Here is a 22,751-nt window from a genome sequence, read left to right as displayed (position 1 = left end):
GGGATTGAGGAGGAGAGAAGTCCTCATCATTTATAATGTTTATCTGATTCTATTTATAATGATTTAACAAATTGTGGTGATATGTGTCTAAAATTACGAATAACATGCTGACATTACCCTGAATACTGTGGTTCTTGATAAATCACAAAGATTAGCTGTCTTGGTCACAGATGCGCCAGCGAGACCAACATTTTGCCCTCATTTAAACTCATTTAAACACTTGATATGTCACCTATAATGTTGTGTTTATTGCAATATGTTAAGCAAAATTGCTATTACTATGTTAATTAAACCTTTACACTCTGCTCTTACTGATGGAATGTGCATTCAATAAAGAATGGCCACCAAGCTGGTCAATAACATTCTGGTTGATTGATTGAATGATTTGATTGATTGATTGATTGATTGATTGATTGATTGATTGATTGATTGATTGATTGATTGATGGATGGATGGATGGATGGATGGATGGATGGGTGGGTGGGTGGGTTGGTTGGTTGATTGATTGATTGATTGATTGATTGATTGATTGATTGATTGATTGATTGATTGATTGATTGATTGATTGATTGATTGATTGATTGATTGATTGATTGATTGATTGATTGATTGATTGATTGATTGATTGATTGATTGATTGATTGAAAGCAAACAGAATCAGAGCAATTCTTCTGTATAATGTTTTGATGTATAAAGTTTGAACCAATTGCAAAAACGGTCATAATATTATATAGATAATATATAGAAACTATTTTGCCATATGAAGCCACAATACCTGTAGATTCTTGCAGATTCTTTGTATTTTCATATAGTCTTTACTTACATTTTAAAATACTTACTAGACTATATTTTGAATATGCTTTACTGGCAATGCAACATCACAGGGATGATCTGGTGATTGGTTACGACCGTCTGTTCAACCCCAGACCTCTATGATTGCGGTCTGTAGACCTTTATGTCTGCAACTTAATTTCTTTAATCAACAGGGCAAGGGTTTACAACAACAACTATTTCACTGAGTCAACCAAGACTCACCCAAGACCTCACTTTAAAGGCCTTAGGCACAACACACACACACACACACACACACACACACACACACTCATCTGGAACACATTGTAATTACTTCATTCTTGACATATTTTGTCGTGTGCTCCTCGGCGCTGTGCTGCTGTTGTCAATGCATAAGTGAAACATCACGCTCTGAGCTCAAAATATGAAAAACAATCACGAACACCGCAGCATTAGCAGTGCTAACAGTTATGACTGAGAGAGCAGCATGTCTGGATCTCTGCCACGGAGTTAACACTCAGTCTGTAGACCATTAACCAGATGAACTCTAGTGTTCCAGTTCCAGAGCCAGAGCGTGGACTTTCTGCATCGTCTGTCTCACTTTACAGCTCATTCTGAGAGTACACTGCACCGCATAGCTGATCAGAGACAAAGAGGAGTCTCTAAATTTAGGTTAAAAGTACAGTATGAAGTATTGACACCCAGTGGCTGAACTTAGTATTGCGGCAGTCCAAATTCAAAATATTGGGGATTGTTTTTTATGCAGCACGCGCATCTGCCGTAGTGCTGTGTGTAGCTTGTTATAGGCTGGACTCTGTAGCATCCAGCTGGGTGTTTTTTGGAAGGCATATTTAATTCCTATACATTTTACATTCTTCCTTGGCCCAATATATACCTGCTATGTGTTTAGAAATCATGCTGATATGATATATGAAACACAATCAGTAGATGGCAAATATATTGGATATGTTTGTAAATCTGACTTTGAAAGAGCAGCACTCCTCTCTCATCACAAAGGGGCAAAAAAAACTGACAAGTATGTGTCTCTTTTGGTAGTACCCAATTTTAATGTGTAATTTTGGAAACTAGATCTAACTTTAGCGGGAAAGGTCAGGTCCGGTAGAAAACAGGGCAGGTGAACAAAGGCTGAATATACAGCGGGAGCGGTCAGGTGCAAAATAAAAACCTGCCGGGAGCAATACTAAAAATTCAGTCCTGCGCAGACCTCTGCAGCAGCGTATGCCAACTAATCAAACTAATCCGGTGCCGGGGAGAAATACACACACACACACACACACACACACACACACACACACACACACACACACACACACATAAACACTGATGAGTGAACAAAATATGTTCAAACATAACAATTTAATAGTCTGGTAAATGTGTATTATGCCAATTCATTTAGTCAATTCATTAACGATCAATAAAACACATCAAATTCTCAAAGATAAATCCAGGATTAAAAGATGCATACCTGACTTCAAAATATACATAAATGGAGTGTTAGAGCTCCATGTTATGGGCTGATCTGGGTAGGAGAATCGCGCAGAACATTTTAGAAACCTTCCCTTAAGTAGTAGTAAATCCAAGAAGGAAAGGTGTGTGTGAATAACAAAAGGCATTTGCATTTAGTGGAAGAGTTTCTGCCTATAGGATAGGCACACCCTTCACAGTGGTTCTAAAGATACCTGAAGTTATTTATGGTTTTGATTATGTCTATTTCTGAGGGAATGAGACCATTGTACCAGTCGCACTGAGACATTTCAAATGATATTAAACATAATAGATAAAGTCACTTGGGTTGATTTCGAACATTCAGACTTTGAAATGGCCATTCTGTGTGAGTTGAGAAATGTTTCAAATGTAATTGGAGGAATGGAGGGGAGCTGGTTTTTCCCGCATTCCCACCTGCTGGGTTGTGGAGCTGATTGTCTCTGTTTTTCGGCTCATGTTTGAATTGTCAAAGACATCAAAATATTTGTGATATCTCACGTCTTACAATGTCTACTAGAGTTTAAAATAATAAATAAATAATTTTAATGTCATGTTACTCTTATAAAACAAACTGCAAAAACTCTCCCTCCTACAATATAAATGATTCATTGGCTAATTGGCAATTTTATGTCCTGTATAGTATTATTATTATTATTTGTATTTCATTATCATTATTAATTTAATGACAATAAACCATTGTACGATTATAACAAACTCAAAACTCACAATATCAGTAATATTCATTGGAAATTAATATTGTCGTCACTTATTTATTTTTTATTATTGTTTAAGCATCATCGTGTTGTGCTGAGACAAAAAGATTTTCTCTCACAATATAAACAATAATCACTGCCAAATAAATGTAAAAATAAAGCTGTAATTTTATTACTGATATAGCTTTTCTCCCACAATATATAGATGTATTCCACTAGATGTATATTGGTAAAATCACAAGGGTAAAATGTGGCAGAAAACATCCTACCTAAAATAAAAACAGCGAAGACAGTGATATTGAGGTCATCGAAGCTCTCCCAGGAAGAGACCCAACACTTTTACTGAGATATAAATGTGGGCTGATCCACTGAGAGCCTCGGAGGAGAAATACTCACTTATCTCCAGGTTATATATGGATACACACCCCTTTTCCACTTTTCAGAGCTTAAATACATTAGAAGGGGTCAAAAATGTCTTGTCAAGGGTTAAAATGATAATTTATGTATAAGGCAAGACTCCACACATGTGTATCATATATGGATATAAGAGTCTTAACAAGTGTCAAGACATCTCTTCAGTCAAAAAAACACTTGAAGGTGGAGTTATGGGATATGAGCTGTCAGCATTTCTATACATAGAAACTTTCTGTGATGTAATGGAAGAGAGTTTGACTTCAGAGTGTGGATATATTTAACATTATGATACATAAATTATTTATTTCATATGCACATGGTCGTTTGCTTCTATTTAATGTATACTCAAAATAAGATTTTTCGGCTGCATGTTCAAATTACTTATTTAAAATAGCTAAAAACAATTATTTTGGGACAACTTAATTGTTTTATGTTCAATCCATTTAATCGTTAATAGTTAACTTAATCGATTTTTGTTGGGACAGCAGGAATGAATTATGTGGAAGCTTGCATATGTATTTTACAGTGTATATTTATGCTTTAAATAACATTTGCCTTTCCATAATACATCGTAATATCATACGCAGAATGGCAAAACAAATACATAAGAAACATGATTTAAAATCAATAAACAAATAAAATGCTGGGATTTCAATTCATTTTGAAATACTGAAGGGCTGTTTTCTTGTATTTAGATGTTATGTATACACTGTAAAAATGCTGGGTTCCATACAATCAATTTGTGTTGGGACAACATTAAGGAATTAAGTTAACGTATTAGTTTTTACCAAGTTAAGTGGATTGAACATAAAACAGTTAAGTTGCTCCCAAAAAAACTCAAGAATTCAAGTGTCGTTTAAGCTTATTTTAAATAAGTAATTTGAACAAACAGCAAACGCAATATTTTGAGTGTATGTATATTTATATTTTTACAACAGTTCTGTCTGGTTTTAAAATCTGATTGGCTGATAGCCATGCGGTATTCTGCACTATCAAAACTCCTACCGCCTCCTCACTATTGTATACTCCACCACCCACATGAGTGGCAAGTAGAGGACTACAGTTTGACAAATATTGCAGCTGCTGGACAACATAATGTACTTTCGAGGCTTGTAGTTGTAGAACGTAGTTCTTTTGTAGCAGAGCAAAGACAGTTGAAGTTGTCTATCCACAAGATGACGACAGATACCACATAATAAGAGAAAATTCAGCATTAAACCACAAACTAAAGCTAATCAGATTATTATAAATCTGGTAGTTGACATTCTAAGTTGATCTCTCTTTTGTATGTTGTAGTGCTGTATTTAAACCAAATAGTTGTAGTGTATTGAATGTGAGATGGGACTCATATCAGGAATGTGTGTATTTTATTTTGGCCACTCTTCGTATAATCCTGAGTTACTTTATGGTTGGCCATCTTTGTTTCTCGTGCATCTTTGTTTTACTGCAGACTAGTTCAGTAAACAGAAAAAAAGAAGAAATGCCGTAATGTGTTTAGCTTTTTTCCTTATTGCAAACACTCCAGTAGTCAGTGTTTGCTCTGCTTTGGCTTTTTCTGGAATAATTATTGTGATATCCTAATTGCAAAAGAGAAATTCTGAGAAATTTCTGTAGACTGATGGCATTTCATGCCGTTCACGCTTATAATCTTAATATGTCAGCAAAATAACCCGTTTTGTCATCACTTTAGACATTGCGCTAGAGAATCATACAAATACTAGCTATAAAGTTACGTTGGTGTTGTAGCAACTGTTTCTGCTGTTCTGATGTCAGCTGCAGATGTGAATAAAAGATGGAAGTAGTTCCTCATACAAAAGGGTTTTAGACTGTTATATACACGATTATGCCATTAAAGTGTTGTATAAACACAATATCACACTTGTAGCAATGCGATGTGGCTGCGTATCGTCACTAACGCACGCCTCCCACCAGTGCCAATGTCCAGCCACATTGCACTGCTATGCACTACTACGAGTGTGATGTTGCACATATATAAATGAACCGCCAACTTATCCAGCAAGTTTTTATGCAGCGGATGCTCCAGCCACAACCCATCTCTGGGAAGCATCCACACACACACTTACACTACGGACAACTTAGCCTACCCAATTCACCTGAGTAGAACGCAGGGAGAACATGCAAACTCCGCACAGAAATGCCAACTGAGCCGAGGTTCGAACCAGCAACCCAGCGACCTTCTTGCTGTGAGGCGACAGCACTACCTACTGCGCCGCTGCTTCGTCCATATATATATATATGTGTGTGTGTGTGTGTGTGTGTGTGTGTGTGTGTGTTTATATATATATATATATATATATATATATATATATATATATATATATATATATATATATATATATATTGCATATAAATGTGAAAGAAGTCGACTTATAGACTTTCAATGGTTATATGTATTTGATTGAAATTAATTGTAATTCATATTATGACATAACTTTATTTTAATAAATCTGAGAAAAAAAAATTTCTGTAAAGCTGTGAATTTTATGGATTTTTAGCATTAATACTGATACTTTATATAATTTATGATAATATATATATAAGCAGCCTGTGCAGTTGCTTCTGATCAATTTAATGCATCCTTAATTAATAAAATATTGATGTTTTTTTAAAAGTGCTGATTAGATCATCAAATAATACTACAGTATAGATAAATTGAAGACTGCTTTGTCCTAGACAACACAGCAACCGCTTAGCATCACTAGAAAGACTATTTATAGCTGCTTGGCATTATATTAACACCCTACAGTCTCAATGGCATGTTTTTTAGATTAGAAAATGTATCTTTGCATGTATGTGTTTGCGCTAAAGCATGCAGATGGAAGGATATGAGTGGAGCGAGTAGCACATGGTACACACATTACAATATTGGTTTGTGTAAACATGCCTTGATGAGATTTTCTTAGAATTCCAGCCTGAAATTCAGCAAATGTGTGGTGATTTAGCTGAGTTCATTCTTGGCTTGTTTAACGTGTTGATACTGTAAGACTTTAAAGACTGGCACAGCCGTCAACCTTTCTGCATGCAAACCAGCTTTTCAGCTGTCCTTTTTTTTCACACCTTCTCATTTTCCACACATTTTGACAGCTCACAAAGCACTTTCACATTTCTTAAACTGGCAGACCTAAATCCTCTCACACATAAGAAAATATCTGTTAGAGATGCCTGTCGTGTGAGGAGTCAGGATACATTTGCAAAACAAAAAAAGTCATTTGGTGTTTATTTTACAGGACAACAGGGTTTCGGGGAAAACTACTTTTCTGAAAAAGATGCCGTTATCAATTACAAAATGTTATTTTATTAAAATAGTGAAATCATGCACATGCATATGTCCAGTCTATATTTAGCCACAGTTTGACAACAATAAATGTATCCTAAGGTGCCATTTCCACAAGTGCATTTTTGTTTTAGATAACATACATTTTTTTTTACGTTTACAACTAGCGCCCACACCACTCCAGCATCTCTGACCCACGAAAACAGAGGCTGTGTCCAAATCGCTGACTACTCAGTACTGCATTTAAATTCGAGTTTACTACTTGACAATTAAAAAAGTATGTATATACAGTATAAATGTGATCAGTATGAATGGAACACATATGTACATTTGCCATTTTGTCATGATCACCTGATCTACCTGCGTCAGTTGCGTCGCTTCACGCCCATTCATGAATTCTCTGGCGGTGATCGGGATAGTGTGGCATCCATCGCATGCACACTTAAGAATCTTTCCAGAAATAATAGGTCGTCCGAGTACTATGTGTATACTGTTTTTCAAATACTATGAATTCTGACATACTACTTGGCTTGCATACTGTTTTTTAGATATGCAATAATCTATGGTCTCATAGACTATTGCATATCATTCTCTAATTCATCAGGCCCTCACTATATGACATTACACAACCAATAGACTGTAAGTTAAGATCCAAATATTCAAATAGTGAGGACGGAAATTGTTTTTCTGAATTGCAATAATCGCAGGTCTGGACGAGAGGGGTGTTTTTATTTATTCATTCATTAATTTTCCTTCCACTTAGTCCTTTTACTCATTAGGGATCACCACAGCAGAGTTTACCACTAACTTATCCAGCATATGTTTTACACAGCGTATGCCTTTCTAGCTGTAACCCAGTACTGGGAAACATCCATACACACTCATTCACACACACACACACACACACACACTCATACACTACGGTCAATTTAGTTATTCAATTTACTTATAGTGCATGTCTTTGGACTGTGGGGGAAACCAGAGCAACCGGAGGAAACCCACACCAACACAGGGAGAACATGCAAACTGACCACAGAAATGCCAACTGATCCAGTCAGCACTCGAAACAGCAAAATGAAATTTAATCAAAAACCCACTAGTGTAAAGTCAGTCAATCTGTTAATGATATGGGCGCTTTAGATTCAAGACAGCATTTGAGTGGACAGATAATCTGATGACAAGCTGAAGTGCAAAGGGATGTCATCAAAATTGTTGATCCATTTTAGCAGAAGTAAGAGATTATAAACCCTAAATGCACGCCTGTGAAATGTACAAACTATCTCTAAATGAATATATTTCATGTGGTAATCTAGTATCTGTGCCTGTAATACAGCATTTACTTTGCTTTCGTACATTTAGTTATAAAATTGCAGTTCACTGTTAAAAAATATGATCAAAAAGTCACAGCAATGTATGTTTTTATGTTACTTTAACTTAACTTAATACATTTTCAAATTTATTAAGTTATACAAATTTTAACTTGACATTTTAAGTCAGTTTAATTGACGTAAATTGAAATGCTAATTTGATTCAACTTGAGCAATTTTTTATACTCTACATTCACTGGAAACCAGCTTGCTAGCACCATAAAATACCTAACAAATATAAATATATATACAGTTAAATAGTTTTTTAAAACACCTATCTCTATTAGCCTTTAATTTTCTCTGAAACTATAACAAAATATTTTATTCAGTCTCTACTGTGTCAGAGCACAGATTTGTGATGTGGTGTCTGTACTCTGTGTACTCTTGCTATATGTGAATCATCTGTGTGGAAAACATAAGGCTTAAAATAGAAATGGAAGACAATATAGAAAAAAGCTGTCATGATGGGAATTGGCATTGCTGTTTGTTTGCCATTATCATGGCCATGTAGGATCTAATTAAAATGGACACTATAAATATCTAACATTCAAAAATTGTAATGCCTCGGCTGTTACATTCACACTTAAATACACAGTGAATCCTTTAAATTATCATTTATTGTGTGTATGAAACACAAATCATTCCCAAAAGTGTAGTTTTTGTATCTGCTGTGTTTGTAATTTGCTATATTTGTGCAAAGTAATACTACAAAGTACCCAAATACATGTTATGGTCAAAGTTTTTTGCTAAACCACCATTAACAGAAGTTTTTGTTTTGTTTATGTTTTGAAGGCTGCTTCACAGAGTGCTCTATTAATGTGTTGCATGTCCTTTCATTTTGTGCTGCGCTAATTACTCATCTTTGATCTTGTGAAATTGATCCAGTTTATGTAGTTAATAACAGGGTTAGGAATCGAATGGGATTAAAAACTGAAGCTAAATTTAGCTACATTGTGTACATGGCCATTATTAGTTGGATTTTTAACAAATATAATAGGTTGAAGGGTTTTGGCGGTATATGTACACTACCTGACAAAAGTCTTACCATCGATCTCAGTGATAAGAGCAACAAACAATTTCTTGACTTCTAGTAGATCACTTGGAAAAGTGGCCGAATGTAGATTTTTCTAATGAATCACCTGTTAAACTGCATCTTAATCATCACAAATACTGCAGAAGACCTATTGAAATACACATGGACACAAGATTCTCAGAAATCAGTCAAGTTTGGTAAAGATATGGGGTTACATTCAGGATGAGGGGAAAGAAGAGATCTGCATAATGGTTTGCAACATCAACAGCCTGAGGTATCAAGACATTTGTGCTGCCCATTATATTACAAACCAGAGCAGGGGGGAAAATTCTTCAGCAGGATAGCACTCCTTCTCTACCTCAGCCTCCACATCAAAGTGTGTATGTACAAAGCCCCCAGATACATGTTAAATGTTAAAGGAAAGGAAGGTCAAGGTGCTCCAGGACTGGCCAGCCTAGTCACTAAAGAAGAAAATCAATGAGCATGTCTGTGGCAAGAAGGAGGCATTGGAGATGAATCCATAGAATCTTGATGAACTCTGGGAGTCCTGTGCTTTATTTGCCATTCTAGATGACTTCGTTAATAAGTTATTTGAGTCATTGCAGAGATCTATGGATGCAGTCATCCAAACTCATGGGGGTCATACACAATATTTTTTTTACCATTGCACCATGACTTTATATTCTATACTGTACATTATTTCTGTTAAATGACAAGAGTTTTGTCTTAGCAAAGTCAGACCTTACTGTCCTAATTAAGTAATTAAAAATCGAGGCATGATCATTTGCCTTTCATATCAGCCACTTCTGATGCCAAATGATCAACTAGAAGTCAAGTTATTTGTTGTTCCTAAAACTTTGATAGACGACAAAATTTTGTCAAGTAGTGTATTTTGTTTATTTATTTGTATATTTATGTATATTTAAGACCAGAAAAACAAACATGCTGTGCACCCAGATAAACTGCATGAAATAACAGTGTGAGCAAGAATGTAAAGCGCTAAATATTTCTTCCCAATAAGAAAAGCAAGACACAGAGCGACATCTAGTGTTTGCGGAAAGAGTTTTCTCCTGGAAATTGTGGAAGTTGTTGGCATGAAATTAAAATCACTGTCCTTGTATTACTTATCCTCTGTATTGCATTAAAGATTTTAAATAAAATTTGTTTATTGTATATATAGTTGTAGGCAAAATTACTAGCCCCTTTGTGAGCCCTTTTTTATATTTCCCAAGTGATGTTTTTTACAGTACTTCCTAATAATTGGTCCCCTGTAGAAAGTCTTATTTCTTTTAGTTTGGCTAGAATAAAATCAGATTTAAAATTTATGTTTGAGATTTTGCAATATTAATAGCCTTCTTTATGAATGTATGTATTTTTAAATTTTGTTTAAAGTGTTGAAATAAAATATATCTTTGTTAAAAAGCACTTGGCAAATATTTGAAAAATAAAATTCACAGGAGCACTAATAGTTTTGCTTTCAACTGTGTATTTATATCTATGAAGTGTCTAAGCTCACCAATCATTTATTTATTAATCTACAACTAAAACTGTATAATAATTAAATATAACCATTTATTTATTTATTTGGTATTGCTTTATACTTTTACATGTAGTTTATTCCTGATATGTCAAAGCTGAATTTTAATGATCATTTATCCAGTCTTTAGTGCCACATGATGCTTCAGAAATAATAAAACAATAATGCTAATTTGCTGCTTAAGTATACCAGTAGCTGTTGAATACATTAAAACTCGCCAGAAATCACAGTCTCCTTTAAAAACTTCAGTGATCTACTGAAAAAAACAATAGCCCAATGTTCATCCTAGATGGTCTGACCTTGAATAAAGTAACAACAAATTTTCACTGAACTATGATTTTAAGAAAACAAAAAGGTTTAGATGTATAGATGTTTAAATGTTTGCTCATGTAAAAACAAAACAACATGGAGTTCCTTGATGAAGTGAAGGTTAAGCTATAGCTCCAACAAGAGATACTGTATGCTTTTAATTGCTCATTTTAGATTTATTTATACAATAGCAAAATTAATTGAACTAATTATAATTTACATTATTAAATATACAGTAAATCTATAGAACCATTGACAGACCACACACCTTTAGCATTTATTTTTTCTCTGAAGTCTTATGAGGTAAGGCAAACTTGTTCATAATACGTACATGCAAACTCGAATTTTTATTTTAGAGGGGCCCCAATGAGAGTATAATAATAATAAAGAAATAATCATCAGAAAATAACGTTGTGCCTTTCAGAGCAACACTAGATGGCGCACAAGTCTAAAAGCTTACCCTGTAAAGAAACCTGGTTGCCTTAAATGTTTATGCTGAATCAAGTTAATCGTATGAGTCTATTGAAGTTACATTATGTTCAACTGACTTAAAACTGCTTGCATAACTTATAAAATTAAGTTAGAACTTAGTTTAATTAGTTACAATGAACACAAAACATATGCTGTCTTGACTAATTGTTCATATCATTTTTTTTATAATGTGATGATGAGTGAAATTACCAGAGGTCAAATGTAGTTTTGTGCACCATAGGCTGAAACTTTGAGTATATCCAGGCTGAGGTAAAAACCCTGAAGCTCCATCTGAGGCTATACATAAAGAAAATCACTCTTTTGAACGCAATCCTTTCCATAAACCCCAAACGATGAGATGATTAATCCCTTAAGGATATGAATTTATAATAAAACATATCTATGTATTGATATATTTAAGAATTTCCTGTTTCTTTTTTGGATACCGTTTGTATTGATTTATCAATATATGATAACAGTTGTTGAACCAGCTAAATGTTATATATTACATCCAACTTGTTAAATAAATATTGTGTTAATGTACAAAACATTGATTGCTCAATGTCAGTTTAATCTACTTATCCAATTGTGTTTAGAATTTTATTTTATTTATAAAATTAAATCTTCCCATTCCTTTATTTTTGTTCATTAAGTAAATATAGTAAACAACATGTATTATTCTGCTACAAAATGTGAATACTAATTATCAATAAATGGTCTTTAATGTTTTTATATTTATTAGCCTATATTAAAAATATATGTATATATGTTGTTGTTGTTTTAGTTTTTGGAGCGCTATGCTAATAAATCGTTTGAAGTGAAAAACGTAATAAATATATTATTTTGTTATTATGTATATTTCTGACAAACATGAAAGTTATATTTAATGTTTTAGATGTGTTATAAAATCATAGTGTATTTTATTAAATGTAATAGTGCTACGTGTGTGTTGATTATAATTATTTGTAATATTTTATTTATAATGCTTCTCATTGAAAGAAACAACCTGCCCAGTTATATTAACTTGTGTGTGTGAACGGGTGTATTTGAGTGTATTTTGTGCGTAGCCCCTCCCTCCTCCCTCCTTCAGCCGAGCTCCTGCGTGCGCATGTCCAAGAACACCGCAGATCACGTAGTGCACGTGCACAACGCTGATTATGAATTAACACACAAGAGCTTTATGTAACTCTCCTGTTCAGCTGTTCAACTTTCTCATTCAGCTTTATTTTACATTTGATGACTTTATCATGATAAATAAACCGTCCCTAATTGATAAATTATATTGGCCAAATCCTAATGTTAAATGAGATACTAGATAAATACAGATTATGTTAGAGTTTGGATTTACATATTGTAAAATAAACTTAGGCAGTTTTCTGTGTGTCAATTGATTTTACATCGTCATCATCACGTTAGTAGGTCAATGACCTATAGTCTACTTAGTGTTTTCGTCTCGTAAAAAAACAACATTTTGCCTTCGAGCTTGCTCCATTTATCCAAGCGTTCGTGATTGAGCGCATGTCTGCAGTGGAAGCCGCTGATGTCGGATTTTCCTTCGGCAGTTTCCGCTGGCCTTAGCTACGCCTATTTTTCCCGTTCGGGAGATTCCGCTGACGTTAATCCCTCCCCTACAGTGCTAAGCGTTGTTTAGGGACATTAGGAAGATGGCGGCTGCCCCGCTATACTGTGTCTGCCGGCAGCCTTATGATGTTAACCGGTTTATGATCGAATGCGACATCTGTAAAGACTGGTTTCACGGCAGGTATGAGGATTATAGACTCTTTAACATATGGGGGACGTTTGGTATGTCAATGCTGCCTTGCCACGGGTGTATTCTGTGGTGTAAATCAAGGGTGTCATGAGAAAGTGCTGGTGACGCGCGTTGGGGGGATTTAAATATGACGGTGCGCGATCACGCTCGTCTCGCATTTGTTTTGAGGCATATCGATCGATTTCTGTCAGGCTTTTTCGTGATTAATGTGTACGAGGAAGTTTTGTGACAACCTGCCGTTCTCGGTCTTTCCTTCAGGATTAAATTGTGCTGCTCTCCCTTTGAAGCGAGCTGCCAAAAGCCACATGGCTCATCTGTATGTGTGTTATGAAGCTAGGCATTTAAACCGTCTGTCTGCTTCGGCTTGACATGCTTTGCTAGACATGAAGTAAACAGATCTTATATTTTCTCATTTTATTGTTTAAAGTGAAACACCAGGATTATTATATTTATGATTTGTGTTGGGTTTGAACAAGTTTTAATCTCTGATTTGAGTAATTTAGTCCTTGTATACTTAGTAATTAGTTACCACAGCAGAGTAGATTATTTACTATAGTTTGTTAAAGCAATTATCAGAACACTTAAGTAAATTTATGGCTGCTTCAATTTATCAGCCTGTTAAATATTTTAAAATGTACTTTTCTAGGTTGTCCTGATTATTAAAACAGTTTCTTCTTACTCTGTAATAAACAAAATTGACATAATAGATGTCTTGACAAGTATGCATAAAACATATTCATGTTTTTATGATCCTTTCTAATTTTATGACTTGCCTGAAGTTTTGACAAGTTTTATTCTGTGATTTCGGCCTAGTTACTGTATTTTTAAGTAAATATCACTGCAGAATACATTTTTTATTACAGTTTTAAATATTAATTCATTAGAACTTGTAGGTCTCTTATTAATCTGCCTCTTATTACATTACGTATACATTTCTGGGTCATCCTGATTATCTATCTTGTTTATACCATATATCACCCTTCATGCCTAAAGATTTCTTGTTGCTTTGTAATAAACATAATTGACTTAATGTGTGTCAGTAGGATGTCTTGACAAGTATGCATATAAAACTGAGCATGAATTTATGATAATCTTGTCTGATCATGCAATGTTTATCCAGTTCTCTGTCTCGCATTGTTTGATGTGGCAAGACAAGTTGTGCAATGTGAGAATTTCTAGTATTTGGCAGAACAGATATTTTTCTAATAGGCAGATGCACAAACATACAAGACAGCATCTCTCTTGGCACACCAACAATTTTGGCATATTGTCAAAAGAAGCTGCCTTTAAGCTTCAGGACAGAATCTATTCTTTAAATGGGCCAGGTCAGTGCTTCCCTTCCTGTCTTGTGAAGTATCCGCTGGTATATAGTGACTGTTTGTTGTGGGTGTTGAGAATTAAGTCTTGCATAACTTTTGCCGAGCTGCCAGGTTCCCCAAACCCAGTGAGAGTGTGAGACAAGGACTGACGCCTTTGCAGGCCAGAAGAAGAAGTGAAGGGAACGACTGTGATTCTGCAGTGTCAGTGACGCACACAGTCTGCTACGAAATGCTTGGTGTCACTTCATTCCATACATCTAGATTGATGTGACACAATGTTCTCAGGATCAAAGATGTGAAACGTCGCATGTAGAGTTTGAAAGTGTGGCAGAATGTGAACGTCTTTCTGAACGCATGCAAGATCAGAGTGTCTGAACTTGTGAATAAATCACTGTAAAACACTGGGCTTGTTGTGATGTTTGGTTTGGAAGCCAATTCAGGAGAGTTATAGCAGGTTGTGATCTGTATAATGAGACCTCTGAACTTTGAGGCCTGCAGGTCAGTTCAGGAGACCACTGATTTTCTGATTGATGGAGATGCGTTCAGTACACAGTCTGAAAAGATCTCAGGTCTAGACCATCTTTTGTCCTTATCAGACTAAGTAAATATTCTGTGGACCTAAGTGTCATCAAAGAGGCCAAAACACATAAATCTCTGTTTTCGGTTAAAAGTTAAACAATGTACTTTGAAAAAAATCTGACAAAAACAAAGTTTGTTTTGAGGAGTTTTATGGCCTGTTTCCACTGAGTGGTACTGTATGGGTCACCTTTATCAGGCTTGAGTTTCCACAGCCAAAAGGGTACAAATGTGGTATGGTACGGTTTGCTTTTTGGTACCTTTTGACAGTGGAAACAACCATATAAGCATACTGCACCATACCATACCGTACCACTCAGTGGAAACGGGTCATTAAACACCTTTGCCAAGGCAAACTTTCTGGAAACATTTGCTTAGGCTGGTAAATACCTTTAGTTTGTCATTGATCTGTGCTGATTACTAAATATCTTAGTAAGATTAGCAGCAAGCATATTTGTATGTTCATCCAACCTTCAGAAATGCATTTGTTTCTAAATTTAAGACCCTGAAAAACTTCCAATTTAATTCAACAACGAACTGAAACGCATGAAATCTGGCTAAAATGATGTTTGCTTTGAGGTCTTATGAGTAGTTTGAAACAGCACACCAAAGCAAAATTTTGGAAGAGTTTGTTTTCTCTCCTAAATGCTTTTGAGCTACCATTGGTTTATGACAATAATGCAGTAGGTGATTGTGCTCAGGAACTCTGCCTTCTTTGACGGGTGATTGATTTGTATCCTATATCAATTAAGGTCAGACAGAATATCAACATCTAAAACAACACCAAAACATTACAAATAGGTGGCGCTTCTCTGGAGTAGGCTGTTTGCAAGATGTTTATTGAAACTGTTCATTTGTTGCAGCCACCATCATTGTGTTTAGAACACACAAACAGCATGACCTCTACGAGCTTGAAAAATTTACAACCTCACCTATTACAGCATGAGATTGTTGGAAGGTTCATAAACAGCATACCATCACTCAGGCTCTTCAAACTACTTTTTGCCCTCAAACAAAGAACTATATTGGGGCCATTACTCTTGAAGTTGCGCCATTGGTCCAACAGAGTATTGGTCTCAAAATGTTCAAAAAGTTGGCATTCGTAAAAATTCAATGTAATTATTGTTTTTGAATATAAAGAAGGAATTTTGTAATCAAAATGTCACAAATTGGCATGCATGTCTACTTTGTTCTAATCCAATTAACAGCTTATGGTTGGAACCAGGTCCCATCCAACAGTTTTGTTATCCATTTCAATACTTTCTACTTTCCGTTAGGTGTAATTGTTGTTATTACTTTTGTTTTTTGTTGTGAATTTTGTGTTGTTAGCTGTTCCAAAGGGGGAGGTGTATTAATCTCTATAAGATTACAGTAACTTTTACAAATTTGAGATACGTTGGAGTAGGGTCGAAATAAAGAAAGGTTTAGGGTCAAATAGGTACAGCGGTAGTGAGCATGTGCACTACGTTTATCCTTAAACCTATCCTTATCCTTCCAAATACAGACTTGTTGGGGTCTGGATTACTCATAGTTTGGAATAATTGTGCATTATATGATGGATGGCTTGACAGTGGCCTAAATTTGACTCTTTCTTTCTTGTTTGCGGCTAATTCCTAAAAGTGGATCTGCTACAACAAAGTACCAAACTTAAATATTTGCTCTTCTGACAGGAACGTGAACACACAGTTCTTGCTAGAAAATGGGGCAAGTAATGGCAATGTTAAAATATTTTCCCTCCTCAAACTGCTCTGTTTGTCAAGATGTTTTGACGTTTAACTCATTATATCTTAAATGTGCTTGTGGGTTTTAACAAAAAGGCTAGTGTGAGTTGCTTCCAGACCTGAGGCGCCCTGAAGATTAGTGTCTCGTTATGAGGCCTTGGTTTGGTGACCCCTGTCTGTCCTGTAGTAGGTTAATCCAGTGGAACTGTCAACTATACAGGCCAAGGATTATTGTCTACATGTAGATGGAATTGTTTGTTTATTTGTTTATTTATTTTCTTATTAATTTTATTTATTTTATTTTTTACTTCTGACACTGTCTAATGTTAACTCCACAAATCCAATTTACTGGAGTCTGTCGCTCTGCTTAACCTGAGTTTATACTTAGTTTTTTTTTTTTTTTTGCATGAATGGGTGATATCAGTTTCCTTACCAATTTTATGCTAATTTTGTTTAAAAAACCTGCAAATCTGATAGCAACTGGCTGTTGTAAACCACAACAATGATAGATGACCATGTTACCAATAACGTGTGACAAACTTGCAACTTTGGTAAAACAAAAAAGACATTTTGTTTGTCATAACAAGAGGAGAAAAATACTGCAGTCACTGGATGAAATGTGTTTCTTTTAACCACATGCTATTGGCTATGTTTTTGCATTCCGTTCTATGCCATACACTTTGAAAGGTTTCATTAATAATTACATTCTGTTATTAATTACCCAATGCCCAGAGACGTCCGTTCATCTTTAGTACACACATTAAGATATTTTATATGAAATCTGAGATCTTCCTCATTCTCTATAGACAGCAATGTTTTTGGTTTCCTTTTCTGGTCCTTGAACTTCTCATAATCAATTCTTTCTATAGAGGATGAGAGAGCTCTCAAATTTCATCTAAAATATCTTATTTTCTGTTCTGAGGATGAATGAAGGTCTCGGAGCTTTGAAACGGCATGAGGGTGAAGAATTAATAACAATTTTCATTACTGGGTGAACTAATCATTTACATTTTTGCAAACTAACACAATATATATGATTCTATTCACAAAATAGCATGGTATTTTGTTCCTCAACATTTGCTAACAACATATTGTGTGACCTTTGGTTAAGAATACAGAGAGCTGTACAAAATATAGGACCCTGGTTTAAAATGGTGGCTGAAAATCCATTCAGAGAGTTCTTTTCTGCTTGGTTTCTTGCTTGCTCTGTCTTTGGATGTGTGGTGGGTAGTTAATCAGTTACTCAGGTGACAGATAGGCTGACTCAACTCCAGCTTTGTGGCACACTGACCTGGTTCACATGGTCTTATGAAACCAAGTCAGGCAAAAAGAGATGGTTAAACTGTTCAAGCCAAAGATAATGCAATAAGGTGAAGCTTGTTTAATGAGTCAGGCGTAATATGAACATAACAAGGTTAATGGGATCATGTAATGGTTATAGGTATCAAATTAAGAAGAAAAAAAGCAGTTTAATCTTTTTAGATGCACTGTAATAAATTACTGAAATAAAACTGACAGATATTTACTGTTATAAATACGCTAGCTACATTTTTACAATTACTGTTAACCTTATTCCATAAACATACACAATGCTGATGATACACTATTCTATTGAACAATTAACATTTGCATAGTACTAGAGCTGCGTGATTAATTGTAGGTTATTTTCATGCACTTTTGTCAGTAAAACCAGTTCTGTTATTAGTAGTAAATCTCCAGCATGTGCTGACACAGAGTGGTAGTTAACTGACAAGCTATAATCATGTCTTCGATTACAACTAGTGTTGGGCAGTAGCGTCGCTACAAGTAGTGATGCTACTAGCTTAACTATATTTCTCAGTAGCTGAGAAATCAAATAGCTTTTCAGTAGCGAAGCTTTTTTTTTTTTTTTTTGTCAAGTAGTGCAATAGCATCCTGACTAGCTACATTTACTAATCACGGATCAATAAGTGATGGCACCAACTTGGAGCTGTGAGCCAATTAAAGTAAGTCCATATGATGGCGAGAATGATGATTTCTTCTTTATCTTCCTGTTTTATGGTGGTCAACTACAAACTTTTTGGTGCGTTACTGCCACGTCTCTCGCTCTGGGGTGCGTTTCCCTAAACCATCGTTGGCCAACTAAGGTCACAGGTTGTGTCGTTACAAACACAGTTAGTTGATTTTGCCGTTTCCCAAATCTATCGTTTCAACAAACAATCGCAATCTGTGTCGCAAACTTGTGCACTTGCAACTACACCTCTGGAACTGTAGTTCAAAACATAGATCCTGGCTGTGTTCTATACCCAATCATCCCCCTATGCCCTGTTCATTTAGAACATTTAACTTTGAAATGATTAAAAAAAAAAAAAGCATTAAAGTTATTTCTCTTAGGTGTGGTTTGCTTTCAAAGTATTTTTACAGTTCAGTTTTAGTAATCTTAATGTTTATAATTGCGCTCTCTTCGCAGTGCATTTTGAAAACATTGATTTTGACTGTATATGCCACATGTGTTTTGCATGTGTCAAATCGTAAAAGTAGACTTTTCAAAAAAAATTAAATAAACAATATACTAGTTAATAATCCTAATCATCATCGTTAATATTATTATTAAAGTAGGACTTTTTTCATTTCCTAATAAATAATTAATATGAAATTTCATTTCTTAATGAACGTCTCATTATTTATTTATATGATTTATATATGAAATTAGAATATGTGTAAGCTTTTGTAGGTGATTTAATGTTTTAGAATAGCATATGTAATATTCTCAATAATATTTGTAAAGGAAACATAGGCCCTAAATCTTCCATTTACATATATTTGAGTAATATGCAAAATGAGTGCATGTTTTTAGCAAAACTTATATTGGCTTTTATTTGAATGCGTGTTTGTGTAAAACAATATTTTTTTGTTGATGAAATGTTGGAGTTGTTCTTTAAAGACGTTGTTACTCCACCCTGTTTAGAGCATCATTATGGGCGTTTTACGTTATAACTACCGTGGTTTAATTGATGAACCTGCTACAGAGAAACTGCAGGTTTTGGGAAACACTAGTCACTACATAGTTCTTTTACCAACCAATGAATTGTACTGTGACAGTTCAGCCGCAAGATACATTGTTGTTTGGGAAACGCACCCCTGGCCAGTGACGTAGTCAACAAATTAGTCTAACACAAAATTTGCTTAATGGAAAGATGACTGATGGAGAGGACTATATATATAGTCTACTGTAGTAAAGGCTAAAGTATACTGGGGTAATTAATATTAGTTCATGATAGTTACTAATGATATTACATTATGTAGTGTAATTCATTAATAAAGAGTTGTAAATATATATACAATATAAAACCCTATTCCTAAATATTTCCCTTTACTATAAATTACTATAGTATTTTAATTGTGCAAAACCTGATTTTATTTGATTTTTTGTGTTTGATGTAACATACTATAAATTGTTTCTGTTTGGTACAGCAAATTACTTGCAGTAAATAATTGATTGGAACAATTTTGCCTCACATGTTTCGTTGACAGTTTTGTTGAACTTTTATTTGATCTTATATTATAAGATTTGGTTGACTTGGATTTAAGTTGCTTTAATTTAAAATTGAAAAATGCAAAAATAGCTTACATGTAGCTAAGCTACTTTTGCCAAGTAGATTTTAGCTTAGCTTGCTACATTTCTTAGAGGCTAGCTTGTAGTGTAGCTAAGCTACATTTTAAGTAGAGTAGCTAATAACTTGGCTCACTACATTTTTCAAGTAGCTTGCCCAACACTGGTAATGTCAACAAAAATCTTTTACCTGCATTAAAATACCCCATTCAAATCCATACAGTGTGTCTGGTTATCTATTACCAATAGTATACAATAAGATCCTGGTCAATAAAAATAAGTTCCCAAACTTATTTAGTTTCTTTTTAATTATTATTAAAAAAAAACTAATTTATTGCGTCAGTGTTCAAACAGCTTTCAGCTGCTAATATGACATTTTTGCCATTTACATGGGCTCATCTCCTAAATGCGATTATTCCAACATGATTTTGAAGCATTATGGGATTGTATGTGGATTACATGTTTATAGCCATTATGGCAGCCTATTTGGTTATATAGAAGCACATCATTTATGTTTTTATTCTGTCCAAAGTGCTGAGAAGTTCAGCTCATTTATCAACTGGGGAGATGGGATCTGAGCTCTCCATTCTTTCCCTCATTGTCTGTTTGACGGAGGAGGGAAGCGGAGGACTAGGGTGGGTGTAGAGTCATTCATCCTGAAAGGCTTCCTCCCCCCATCTGCTCATGTGTCATCATCGCATGTCTGCCTCTGATACCCAGGTGACTGTATCACAGTGTGAGCTAGAGTCACAGCTTCAAGCCATCCTGTTTGGAAACTGGCAGTTTATTCTAAGTGAATTAGAGGGATAAGAGACAAACATCCTATGAACGCTACTGGATTTGGATTGGCAGTCGAAGACAGTCTTTTTTTTTTTTTTTTTTTTTTTGAGTCAGATTGATCTGCACTGCAGTTGCTCCAGAAACATACCACTGTGCATCCATATAAAATAGTAGTACTTTGAGGGAAAAGATTTGGATTGATTCTAATAACTTGTTATGACTTGTTATGGTTAATACCTGCTAAATAGCATATTACTTATTTTAATTTGTTTTATAGTAAATAAACATTAATATTGAAGTGCAGTTCTGGTTCTATCCTACAATTGTGAAAGCAGTCACTCAATAAAAAAAAATACTAAATTGTGATAACTTAGTGTTGAGTCAAATTCAAGTCAATTCACTCAGCAACCGTCTTTGAAACGCCGTTCAGGCATTCTGTCTGAATAGGCAAACATCAAATTCTCCAAAACTGTTTGCCAAGCTTTTGATTTCATATGTGGAATCACCAATACAATTAAACAACAACTGTCCCATGTATAAGTGTCAATTCTAAATGTTCGAATCAAACAAAATCTGCTTATTTTCTGGTTGCCAGAGCTAATGCACATGGCATGCGCACTCGAAAGGAACAAGATCATGACACCAACCTCATTTATGACTGTGTTACACATTATTGTCCTCTGGATAACAGTTCGTCTGATCACACTGCTTCACTGAAGTAATTCACAACTTGGTCTTGATGGTGAATCTCCTCCCGAAATGACAGCAACTCTTTGTTTACAAGTTTGTGGGTGTTTGAGTAATTGCTGTCATGTGATGGGTGTTTGATTTGGGTTCTTTCGCCATATTGACCGCTACACTTTTCCCCATTTAAAACTATATAATATAAGTGACATGTCTTGTGTATTTTATAGTCTTTGGACAAACCTGTTGGGTACAATTTTTAAAATTAAAGTTGAAATACACTTTTTAACTCATTGGCTGGGTTTTTCTGTATTTGATTTTGGGTTACAACAACCCAGCCTTTTTTTTTTTGTAAATTACATTTCTTAAACACGTTTTACTATTAATATTACTGTATTACTGGATACTGAATAAACTCTTTGTACACTAAAAAATAACATGATCTTTACTAAGTAACATCACCAACTACTAAGTTGGCATCCATAATAAATGTGGTTTGTGCTATTGTCTATATGTGTACAGTATACGTTTTGTTTAGTACATTGTTTGCTTGTAGACTTACTTTGAATGTAAAAAACTTTACAGATGATTTTAACCTTAGGATCTGTATTCATCAGTCATATTTTCTGACAAGTGCATATTTGTGAGAAATGGTTTACCATATCATTCCTATATAAAAATAGTCGAAGCATTCTTTACAATGTCTGAAATCTGCATCACTTTCATAAGAGTTTTCTTTAGTGCAAGAAAACTGCAACAAATTTAGTCTACATTTACACAATGATATAATCAAAAACAGAAAAGTTTTTCTCTGTTCATTTAAAAAAAAAAAGTACATTCAAACAACATTTTCAAACTGATTCACTGGTAC

General features: G+C 34.7%; 1 protein-coding gene across 4 annotated transcripts in view; it reads left to right on the top strand.

Moving 5' to 3' along the window:
- The window catches only part of kdm7aa (lysine (K)-specific demethylase 7Aa), a 248,442-nt gene that overhangs the window by 198,484 nt on the left and 27,207 nt on the right, over positions 1 to 22,751 (top strand). For 3 of the 4 annotated variants that reach the window (XR_015481782.1, XM_087246067.1, NM_001346151.1), the window contains exon 1: positions 13,093 to 13,199. The exons of the other annotated variant lie outside the window; for it this stretch is intronic. Coding sequence is in view for 2 of the 3 variants with exons in the window: in XM_087246067.1 (XP_087102193.1) it covers positions 13,102 to 13,199 (98 nt within the window). In the remaining variant the exon portion in view is untranslated. Of the gene's footprint in view, positions 1 to 13,092; positions 13,200 to 22,751 lie in introns of those variants that run through there. 4 annotated transcript variants of the gene reach the window in all.

The sequence above is a fragment of the Danio rerio genome, chromosome 4, assembly GCF_052040795.2.
Source record: "Danio rerio strain M-AB ecotype USA chromosome 4, GRCz13ab, whole genome shotgun sequence".
In the NCBI taxonomy this organism is placed as follows: Eukaryota; Metazoa; Chordata; class Actinopteri; order Cypriniformes; family Danionidae; genus Danio; species Danio rerio.
This window is presented reverse-complemented; position numbering and strand designations above follow the sequence as displayed.